A 12,164-nucleotide genomic window follows, 5' to 3' on the forward strand; every position below is an offset into this window, starting at 1 on the left:
TTATTTCTCTCCTTGACTGCATGCACGTTTTGGCCTCTTTGGTTCACCATTTCTCCCCAACCCCAAGCACCATGGCAATAGGTGCTCAATAAATATTTGTGGAATAAAATGGCAGAGCCAGGCTTTTGTGGTTTGTGGAGGGAACAGTGAGCCACCCCCCGAGATCATGAAAGTGGGGGTGTTCTTGGTGAGCTGAACTGCAAAATAACGCAAAATGGGTCACGGCGGATTCAAAGTCACCTTAAAAGGAGGAAGTAGAAGCTTATGATTGCCCACAGCCTTTCCAAAGGTCTGGGTGGGGAGACACCCTGGCCCCAGGGGAGGCATGCGGAGCACATCCTTACAGGAAACTAACGCATGAGGCTGATCACACCATTAACACTCTCTGTTCTCATTGAATAACCTTCTGACTATAAATATATATTGACTTACAAATGAACAAATGAATGAATGAACTTGACTTTCTAGATAACTCCACTATAGGGAGAGAATATGCTGATTATTTTTTCATCCATCCAATATTTCATCCTGCACATAGTTTGATCTCTCATGGGAAATTGTTAAGTTAGTGTTCAGGTTTATACCTCAGTCTCTGTGAATTTGGTCAATGTAAGTCAGCCTGTTTAATCCCAGTGAACAAATCGGGTCTAATTTCAGAGCCTGCCAGACCGAGAGCAGCCCTTGGAGGGTGGGGCCCTCACTGCAATGATGCCTTCTCAGCACACAGCCAGCCTCCCTCCCAGGTGACACCTGCCACATCCAACATCTTCCCTGGAACTCTGCACACAGGGACTGTGCCCGGTGCCTTGACAAGATGCTGACCTCTCTCCCCATCCTTATTCTGCCTCTGAAGAGGCTTGAAACCCTCGGGAAAAGGGATGAGCACTGGACCGGGAGTCTGGGGCTCTGGATTCAAATTCTGGCTCTGAACCAAGTCGCCATGGCCCTGAGCAGGCTCCTTGGCCTCCTGGTGTCCATGTCCGCTGTGTGGCAATTTGGATGAGAGGACATCTAAAACCCTGAAGGCTGTGGGGGAAGGAAGGGACAGAGAAGGTCGGCCTGCAGAGGCTGGGCTGGGAAGGCTGAGGAAGGTGACGCAGGCCTGGGGCTACACTGCCCAAAGCAGGCCCCCCCGAGGGCAGATGGAAAACAGGGCTGGCTGCGTGCACAGCAGCAGCTGCATTTCGCCCTCGCATCGTCAGGAGCTGAGCTAGTCTGGTGGGGGCACAGCTGGCTGGTCCCCAGGAATGGGGCTGTGCGCCTGAGTATGTGTGCGCGCTTGCGTGTGTGTGTGTGCATGTGTGTGTGCGCACGCGCGCGCATGGACAGGCTCAGCTGAGCACCCGAGGGTGCTGCATGCACACAGACACCCAGGTACCACTGTTGAGAGCCAGGCAGAGACCCGGGAGCGTGTTTACTAGACCTGGGTCAGAACTGGTATCCATCACCATCTGCACTACCTGGTAGCTGTGTGACCTCAAGAGAGACTTCCAACCTCTCTGAGCCTGTTTCCTCCCGCTTCTGTAGACCATTAGGAGAGGAGATGCTCATTCATTTACTTCATTGCTTCATTCATTCAACAAATATTACCTGAGCAGCTTTTCTGTGCCAGGCACTAGGGAGACAGAAATGGATATGAAGCAGCTCTGGTTTCAACAGAGAAACGCTGACAAAACTCCCCTAACAGTAGGGGGCAAATCCCTCGAATGTCCCACGTCAGTCATATCCACGTACAATGAAGGATGGAGGGGCATGTGGCTAATCCTGTGGCCCGTGGAATTTAGAGCAGACTCCTGGGCAAGGTCACACCCGAACTGTGCCCTGAAGGATGGATGGGAGGACTACAGGACAGAGAAAAAATCTGCCAGAGGAAGCAGTAAGTGCTAAGGTCTTGAGGCACACGTGAAAGACCCATCTAGTGAAATAAACGCCACGGTGCTTGTCTGATGCTGAATTGACACAGGGCAGGGCAGGGAGGTGGAGGGTAGGTTGCTGAGCTCACAGCCCCAACAGGAAGAGGGCAGGGCTGTCTGTGGGAATCTACCTGTGGGACCCCCGGAGCCAGGAAGGTGGCTGCGTACTCAGCCAGAGCCACGTCATTCACCATGTTGCTTGCCGTCTCAGAGAGCTGGTGGTTCTCCACCCCGTGTCTGTGCAGCTCCTGGAGCAGGTGTGTGATCAGGTGGTTCCTCTCCCGACACTTCTGGACCAGGGAAGCCAGCTTAGCCTGAAAGGGTGGGAGGGAAGACACAGTCAGGTGGGTCCACACATGCAGGACTCCCAGGGGGGCTGGATGACTGAGCTGGGGGGCAGGGCATCGGCTCCCTGCTCTGCATCCAGCAGCCCTGCCTTAGCTCAGCCTCCTCCCTGCAATCCCTCCCTCCACCCAGAAGCCAGAGCCAGCTTTGAAAACAATGGGCCGCACTGCTGCCCACCACCCCAGGGGCCCCTCACTGCTGTCTGGATGCCTTCTGGGTGGGTAGGTGGCGTGGGCTTCAGCTAGCTATGAGACAAGCTCCTCTCTAGCCCTCGACTTGCTCATCTGTACTCTGGGCATCATCAGGGCACCAGGACCAAAGGAGATGGTGCAGGCAAAGCACGCACACGGGGCCAGCCCAGCCAGGCCCTCATGCACAAGAGGTTAGACCTGTCCCTGTGCCTCTCCAGCCCGATCACGACCACCCTCCTTCTCACTCCTCTTTTTCCGGACACACTGGTCCACTCCCCAACCCCGGCGCCCCAGAACTTCCTCATCACTCCTTTGTAGCTCATGTCCCAAGCCCAGAAAAGCCTTGCACAGATCCATTCAGAGGCCAGACTGGGCATTGTCTCCCCAGGCAGGCTTCCCTCATGCTCAGGACTTGGGTCTCTCTGTGCCCAGGCTCCTGGCTTCCTTCTGCCCCAGCAGTTAATCTTTGTATCTCTGGGTCTGTCTCCCACATAGCCTGGGGGATCCTCATGGTCAAGACTGACACTCCCCTGGATCGCCAGCACCATCCCTACGCCGTGGCTGGGCACAGCATGGCCCATGGGAGAGATGTGTTACATGAGTGATGCGAGTTCGTGACCCTCCCACCATGAAATGACCTCCCACATTTGTGCATGTCCGGAGGGACTGATAGACTCTCGCCATCTCCTGCTCCATCGGAGGAGGTGATGACCCCTTCTTGCCAGAACTCCCTTCTAAGCCCATCCCAGAGGGTCAGGGACCTTTGCACATTAGTGTCTAGGCAGTGATGTCCGGGTGCCCAGTACTGCAGGCAGGCAGCACAGGAGGGTGGTCTGACCTGGATGCTGGGGTGCCCCAGGCCCCCTGAATCACATCCCTAAAACATCGGGGCCTCTCCATTCAGCCAGCATCAGCTGAACGCCTACTATGTGCAGCTCTCCCAAGAAAGAGGCCATTGTTGATGGTGACAATGACTCCACTGGGCTCTTGGAGAGACAGCGAGGCCAAGGGGAAGGTTGCAGCCTTTGGCATCAGACAGAACTGGGTTAAATCTTGGTTCTGCCACTGAGTAGCTCTGTGTGACTATGGGCAAGGCACTGCACCTCTCTGAGCCTCAGTTTCCCTATCCATAGAGTAGCGTTCATGTTCCTGACACGTTCCTGACATGTTGAGAAACTGTGCTATTGAGAAAATATGTCTGGAGTACCTGGCACATGGCAAACATTCAACAGAGAGTGGCCCTCATCATTAGAATCCTTACAAAACCTCCCACGCCAGGTTACGAATCACAGTTCCCATCTGCGGATGAGAAAACTGAGCCTCCAGAGGTGAACGACGCCCCTGGGGAGGGGCTGGATCTTGAACCCAGATCGCTATGGCTCCTCCCTGCAGTCTGACCTCTTCTGCTTAGGCCTTGCCTCGTGTGAATGACGTGGTGCTGGTACCGCTTCCTTTTCCATCTTGAGTTTGTAAAGCGCTTTGTCGTGTACAAGGGGTTACGGTCCTCATTTAAGTAAATGGTATATAGCAAATGATGAAAATAATGAAGGAGCAAGAAAGCCTCCCATTTTCAAGAGCTTTACACTTTGTTCTCCATTTTTCCATGGACAACATCCATGGAGGGTCTGAAGAAGCTGTGAGAGCAGCCGAGCAGAATTACTGTTATTTCAGAGTGAGTGGGATTTGGCAAGTCGGTGGGGTCCCGGGGCTCAACCATGTCCTTCTAACTCCCAGCCAGAGCCCCTCCTAGCCCACCCTGCCCAGAGAGTAGAAAGAAAAAGCAGCCCCTCCAGGTCCACTGCCCAAATCCAAGTGCCATATTTGAGGTGAAATGTGTCACCTCAACCAAACTACACTTTCAATTAGCACGTTAAACCCTGTGAGCCAGTAATGTCATTTCTGGGAATCTGTCCTCAAGAAATGTCTAGATATGTGGGGAAAACTTTTCTAATAAAAAATGTGCATCATGGTGTTTATGTGCAATAATGCAAAAGAGAGAGGGAGGGAGGGAGAGAGGGAAGGAGAATGGACAGAGGGATTTGAACACCCGAAAGGGTCTGGCAGCTTTATGAACTGCAGTGGCTCCTGCTTTAGACTGCGGCATGAACAGCAGCTTCAAAGGCTAGCAAAGACAAGGACAGCCCCTATATGGGTTATACTCCCAAGTGGAAAAAGCCAGACACAGACGTACAGGTATAGTAGGACCTCAGACACATATAAAATATACTGGAAGAAAATACATGCAAATGCTAGATTCAAATAGGGACTTGGGGTGCCACTTGTCTCTTTCCTTCTTCTTTCCAGTGTTTTTACACAATAGAAATGGACTACCTCCTAATGGGAAAAATACTAAGCTCTTTTTTTCTATTGAAAGGGACATTTCATATTGATTTCACACACGTATTACCTTCAAAGGAGTCACAGCCAAATTTGCTTCCTGGTGCTTTTTCTGAAGTGCATCAAGCTGAAAGAGAACCAAGATTTTTGAAACCGTTGAGCCGTGGATTACACAGCTCGGTGCGTCCACAGGCGAGCCATGCTCAGAGAGCTTGGCTCTTATCCCCCTCTTTCCCCACAGGAGCTCTCGGTGGGAACAGGGACCTTTCCCATCAGCTCCTCGGCCAGATCAGAGGAGGAAGGATGCTCTGAGCACTGGAGAATGAGCTCTGCCAGATTGCAGTTGCCAGGGCCAGCTCTGCCAGACTGCAGTTACCAGGGCCAGTTCTATTGCCTCTTACTTCAGGAAGGAAGCCTTCCCCATTCCCCATGCAGAGGTGCCAGAGTTCTTTGGTGTGGTGTTAAACCTGTAGGTTCCCTAGCCAGACACCCTAACCCCAGCCCAGCCACTCACTAGAACTGTGACGCTGAGCAACTCAAGTCTTTCTCTGCCTCAGCTTTCTCAACTGTAAAGTGGGGTTAGTACTAGTGTCCACCTAACGGTGAGGATTGGATAAGGACTCTGTGACTCGATTCCTGTAAAGTGCTTAGACAAGGCCTGGCATCTGGTCAGCATTCGATGAACATAAATCATTATTACTCTCTGCGGCAGGCACATGTGTGAAGCCACCTTGGCCCTTCCAGCCTAGCCCAGCATCCAGCTGACTACCACCAAGTGATCCCCACTGATGCTTTGCAGAGCAGAAATGCCCAGCCGAGTCCTGCCTAAATTCCTGTTCCACAAAATGAACATTTCTATGCATCTATTTCGGCACACATTTCTGAATATATTTGAAGAGTAAAAGGCCGGCTCCAAGAAGACTGTCTTCTATTCAAAAGGCACAGTCATAAGCTACAATACGACAGGTGCTCTGAGAATTCTTCTCACTCACTCTGATTCCCTCTGTAGTCAGTACAAGAAAGCTAGATAAATAAAAGTACTTTTTCCTCTCCCCTTGAGCTCTTCTGACCTCTAATACTATTTTCAACCTTACATACCCATAATCAGAATTCATATGTGTATACACACACACACACACATACACACATGAAACTATACTATACAAAATGTATTACAGCTTGCTTTTGTCATTTAATATAAAATCGTGGTGTTAATTCCATGGTATTACATACAAACCGATCACATTCTTTTAAAATCTTGCATATTATTTAATCATGAGGTTGAAACAAAATTTATTTAACCAATTCTTTGTTTATGAAAGTGTATATTGTTTCTGCTTTTTTGCTTTACAAACAAGGCTTTAATGAACATTTCTATATTCCTATTTTGGCACACGTTTCTGAATATATTTGAAGAGTAAAATGCCGGCTCCAAGCAGACTGTCCTCTATTTGGAAGGCACACGATAATATTTGCAGGCTTGGATGAAATCTTCTCTCTACTTCAGTTTAAGAAATAGCATGAATATGTTTCTGTGAGCTGTGTACTGCGGCATTTGCAATTAAAAAACAGACGAGAAGAAAGTGAAAAGACAACAGAATGGGAGAAAATTTTGCACATCCTATAGCTAATAAGGGACTGTATCTAGAATATATAGCAAATTCTTACAACTCAACAACAAAAAAAGAAACGACCCAATCACAAAGTGGACAAAGGATCTGAATAGACATTTCTCCAAAAAAGATATATGAATTGCAAATAAACACATGAAAAGATGCTCAACACTATTAGCCATTAAGGAAATGCAAGTCAAAACCACAGTGAGAATAACCACTTCACACCCACTAGGATGGTTAGCAACAGAAAGACAGACAGTAGCAAATGTTGGTGAGAACGTGTGGAGAAGTTGGGACCTTCATCCATTGTTAGTGGGAATGTAAAATGGAGCTATCAGAGACAGACCTGAAAATAATTTTGATTGAAATGTTTAATAATTATATTACAAGAATTTCATCAGAGAACTGGAAGCTATAAAAAATTAGTCAAATGGAAATTCTAAGACTGCAAAATACAATACCTGAAATGAAGAACTAAAATAATGAGTTTAAGAGCAAATTCGACTCACCTAAAGAGTATTACGTAACTGGAAGATGGATTAGAAAGAAATATCCAAACTGAAGCAGTGAAAGACAAAAAGAATGAAAAGAATAAAAAATAGACTTAAACATATATTGGATAGGGTAAAAAGGTCTAACATGTGTAACTGGAGTTCTATTTTTCACAGGTCAGGGACAGACAGGACAAAAACGTCATCATACCTCCTACACTGGTTGAGGGCACAGTGACAAATATACCTTCATTAATTGCCTTGGCTTTGGAGGTAGGTGCCAATACTTTGGAAAGCAAATTTGCAATATGTATTTAGAATGAACACTATTTCGTCTCCTTAAACCAGTAATCCCAGTTCTCTGAACTATTGTATATAAACAATAATATATAAATTAATGGACATAAGTATAGATCCAACAGTAGGGGAACAGAAATCACATCCACCCCATAGATTACTGCACAGTCCAAAAAATAAGGGACAAAAAGGCTATGAAGCAACATGGACAGAGGACATAAAACTCCATGTATAGTGTATTCGATTATACAAAGAATGCATAAGAAGGAGTCGGAAATCACTCCAAAATGTTGATAGTGTATTTTCACCCATCGCTTTGCCAAAAAAATGTCAAGTGTGATATGATTCAGGGTAACAAGTTGTAGCCAAACAAATACACTCATTTATTTATGGTGGGAGTATACATGATGCAACATTTTGGAGGGTTATTTGCCATTATCGATCAAAGTTAATTATGTACATAGCCTTTGACCCAGTAACTCTTTCACTAGGATGTAGCAGAAACATATCCCAAGACAGATGTATAAAATGTTCGTTTGTAAAGCAAAGTAACAGAAACCATTTAGATTTCCATAAACAAAGAATTGGTTAAGGAAGTTATGGTTTGGTCTCTTGAAAAATAATATGCAAGAGTTTAAAATAATGAAGTTCAGTTTGCATGTATTGATATGGAAATATCACCAAAATTTTTTATTAAATGATAATAGCAAGATGCAGAATGTTCCTTATGGTATGATTTCATATATGTACACACACGTACTGAATGTGGGTAGATAGGGTTAAAATAAAGGAAGTTAGAAGGAGTTGGGGTTGAGGGGGAGAAAGGACTATATTTTTCTGCATTTTTTAAAGGTTGAGATAATTTTAGATTTACATACAGTTTAAAAAAATAATACAGAGAGATCCCTTGTGTACTTTGCCTGGTTTCCTCTAATGGGAACATTGTGCAAAACTATAGAATATTACAACCAGGTATTGATGTGGATACAATCCACCATTCTTTTTTTAAAGGTTTATTTTATTGAAGTATAGTTGATTTACAATGTTGTGTTAATTTCTGCTATACAGCAAAGTGATGCAGATATATATATATATGTATATATGTGTATATATATATATATATATTATTTTTTGTATTCTTTTCCATTATGGTTTAACACAGGATATTGAATATAGTTCCCTGAGCTATACAGTAGGACCTTGTTTATCCATCCTATATATAATGGTTTGCATCTGCTAATCCCAATCCACTATTCTTATTCGGATCTCTCCTGTGTACATTTGTGTGTGTGTGTGTGTGTGTGTGTGTGTGTGTGTGTGTACCAAGTTCTGTACAATTTTATCACCTGTGTAGGCTTGTGTCTCCACCACCACAGACAAGATACTGAACCGTTCCAACTCCACAAGGACCTCTCCTGTTGCTCTTTTATATTCACACCCACTTCCTCCTTTCAGAGAAAGGGCTTTTATTTATGTAACATTTAAAAAACTGTTTGACAAAAAGGAGGACATGTCAATCCATGGAGGAAATATGCCTTCTGAAAAGAATGAAGTTATATTTGGTTATCTACTTGGAGAAAAAGGTAATCAAATGCCTTCCTCATAATCTATCCCCAACTAAATTGCAGATGGATTTTTTAAAAAGCCATACACATGTATTATTATTTTTAGATCTAACAAAGGTTACCTGGATGGAAGGATTACAGGCTGGATTTTCTTCCCTATACTGCTCTGCACTTTCAAAATCTAATAAATACTTACAAACTGTGGGAAAGGGCCAGTGAGATCTTACCTACTTCTTTTTTCTACTCTCAAAACTTTCCCAAGTGAGGGAACATTGGTTTTCAGGCGGGAAAGGGAAGCATGGGCCCAGCCTACCTTGTCCTTGAGCTCACACCGGAGACGGGCAGCCTCATCCCGAGAAGCCTGCAGCTCCTGGTGTGCAGACCCTTGGTCTCGGAGCTGGCACTGCAGGGTCAGCACTTGGTGACGAAGTTGTCTGACGCACAGCCTGAGGTCCTCCTTGGAAGCCTCAGCTTCAGGGTCCTGGAGCTGTGGAATCACAGATTTGACTGTAATTCTTAGGTAATCTTCCAAGTAATTTGCCTTAGCCAACAGACAGTACCCGTTTTCCTTCTTAATTTGTTCTCCTGCTTACAATAAATTCCACAAAATAAAGTAACAGAGATCACTCCAAAAACTATTAGCCAGCATAAACATCATTATTATCCATATATTATCTTATATTTTCAGTCTTTCTGCTATGCCCTTACCCAGGTGCCCTTACCCTTGAATGGGAGAGTTGGAGAGGGTCTAGGGAATCACAGAATAGCGTTCTAGAGTGTTATTTTAAAAAAAAAAATTTTTTTTTCACACATGAAAAATATGTGAAATGGCATGGTACTCCAGAGTCTGTTTTAATAGACATCAGTCACCATTATACTGAAACACACTATGATGAATGAAATTTAGTGTTCAAGTCCAATTATGAGATACTTATCACACTAAACCTTCATGTATTTCTATGGAACAGAACATACTGCATTTTCCCAAAACACTCTTCTTAAATCAGTACAAAATAGCCTCTCACCCTTCTTGGGTCAAACACGAGTGGGTTTCATATGAACATCAAATAGGGAATTTCTGGGAGGGCAGAAAGTGAGAAAAAAGAGGCTGATTTATCACCATGGGAAGTGTGGTCAAATGGCAGTGATGCTACTGCCCCCACTGGTTCTGGACTCTAAATTTTTATTTTTTAATAATGTATACATACATATACATAAACATGCATATATATGTATATATGCGTATACACACACACACACACACACACACACACACACACATACACCCCCACATATTTTTTTCTACATACGTTTATATGCCATAGATATCTTTTGTATCCTGTTTTCCTCCCTTAATACCATGTCATGGTCATTTTTCCATATCATTAAATAATGTCAAAAACCCTGTTAGTATCTATGCAGTATTCTGTGGCATGGTGAACGCTCAGATTATTCTAATATACTGATGCTATAATTGAGGCTGAGATAGAAAGCCTTATCTGACACACCTCTGGTTCTTCCCCTGAGATCATCAGAGGGGAATTTCTGTGTCAAGGCCCTGAGCATCATTAAGCTCTTGATTCATGCTACTAAGGCGGCCTTGGGAAAGAGCAGCCCTGCTAATAGTAAAAGTTCCAATTGCAATGTGTCCAGGGTCCCGGAAACTCAGAGATGTCTCAAATGCCTTTGCTCCCGGCCCTGGCAGTCTAGCTTTCATTGAAAGCAGCCACCCCGGGAATGGAAAGCCCACAGAGATCATCTCTTCCACGTGTTCCTGACCTGGGTGTGAGATGGCAGGAGGAGCAGGAGAGAGAGGATGGAAGGGAGACAGAGACAGCAGAGTCAAGGCGACTCAGTGGCCCATGAGGCCTCTCCCTTGTAAGCAAGGAATACGATAGCAGAATGTGTTGTTTTGTTTTTTTTTAGTTAATAGAAATTCACAGATTGTGGGCCTGAGATTCACAGGCTGGGCCCTGTCAAAAACAGATGGGTACTCTGAATGGTTCCGTTAAGATCCAGCTCCAAGATTTGCAAAACGACTTGGCCTTTCTGGGAAGTTTGGTGCCTTTGCTGCCTCTCTCCTCTGCGGTGATTTGGGCTTCATCCCCAGGGTCCTAAGACAGCATCCACAGGATGTTATTCTAAAGAGAATAAAAGTGTGGGGTGGAGGCTGGCCCTGCCTGCCACGTGGGGCCGCCCCACTCAGTGACCCTTGTGAAGGACCCATGACTCACTTGCTCCCTAAGAGACCTCAGAGGCACGTGCTCTAGCCACAGGCTGCACTTGGGCTGGGAGCCCTGGGGAACACGGCCCTCGGGGAGCTCTGTCTGGTGGGGGAGGTTGACGCAGAGATAAGCCACTAGCACAGGGAGGTGAGGAGAAGCCAGGAGGCCGCCGGAGCCCCAGGGAAGCACTAAATCAAAGGCGTCCACTGCCACCCAGCAGTGTGTGGTGAATGCGTAACAACCACTCTCCAGGGAGGGAGAGGCACACGGATGTGTAGCATGTGCTGATTTCCGTGGTTTAAATACCATCATGGCCAACTGCAAGCTACCAAAATGGCACCACGGAAAGCAGAGTTGGGGAGAGACGTGCCTGAGTTGCCTCTGCACCGAATCCATCCTGGGGGATTGGGAGGAGATGCGCTAAAATGAGACCCAGATGGTGAGCAGCAGTTCTCAGGAGAAAGCTGGGGTGTGGGAGGGCCGGGTTGAGGAACTAGGAGCCCAGAGTCTAGGGAATGTATCTAGCAACAGCTGAAGCTCCCCAGGGGCCAGTTTATAACTCACCAAAAGGAGTTTGGACTTCATACCAAGTGTGACAGGAAGACCCAGAGGGTTTAAGGTTTTTATTTTAAGCAAATAAAAACAAGATCAGGTTTGTAACTTGGGACGAGGGAAACAGGAAGCTTTCTTCGCCCTCTGCCTCCTGTCGGTCAACAAATCCCATTGATTCTAACTCTAGTTTTTACCTGGAATCCTCTCTTTATTAAAAAAAAATTCCTCTATTCTAGCATCATCTCTTGGCAAAAATCCTCTTGACTGTTCTCCCTGTGTCCTCCCTGTGTCTTTACAGCATCAAAGATCGCATCATTTTACGACAGAAATTTAATCATGTTTTCCTGCTGAAAACCCTCCAATAGTCTCCCACTGCATTTGGAAGTGATCATAACCAGAGCCTACAAGGCCTCCCGTGATCTTTCTCATGACAACTTTTCCATCCTCATCTCATACCACGCCCCACCCATGCCCACCGCGATCCAGCCACGCTGGCTACTTTCTGCTTTTCAGCAAGCTAGGCTCATTCCTGCCTCAGGGGCTGGCCACTTGCTTCTCCCTCTGCCTGGAATGTTCTTCCTTCGCTGCTCCTTTCAAACCTTGAGACTCTTAGCTTGAAATTCACCTTCTCA

The 12,164-nt window shown here is 45.9% G+C and overlaps 1 protein-coding gene across 1 annotated transcript in view; it reads right to left on the reverse strand.

The window, feature by feature from the left end:
- CUNH4orf50 (chromosome unknown C4orf50 homolog) overlaps window positions 1-12,164 on the reverse strand; it is a 49,628-nt gene that overhangs the window by 9,967 nt on the left and 27,497 nt on the right. Inside the window, exons 7-9 of the mRNA XM_029234717.1 lie at window positions 9,069-9,242; window positions 4,857-4,913; window positions 2,045-2,227 (exon numbers count right to left, since the gene is read on the reverse strand). Of these exons, the coding sequence (XP_029090550.1) occupies window positions 2,045-2,227; window positions 4,857-4,913; window positions 9,069-9,242 (414 nt within the window). The remainder of the gene's footprint in view (window positions 1-2,044; window positions 2,228-4,856; window positions 4,914-9,068; window positions 9,243-12,164) is intronic.

The sequence above is a fragment of the Monodon monoceros genome, unplaced genomic scaffold, assembly GCF_005190385.1.
Source record: "Monodon monoceros isolate NGI ecotype Baffin Bay Population unplaced genomic scaffold, NGI_Narwhal_1 Super_Scaffold_20, whole genome shotgun sequence".
NCBI classification, from domain to species: domain Eukaryota; kingdom Metazoa; phylum Chordata; class Mammalia; order Artiodactyla; family Monodontidae; genus Monodon; species Monodon monoceros.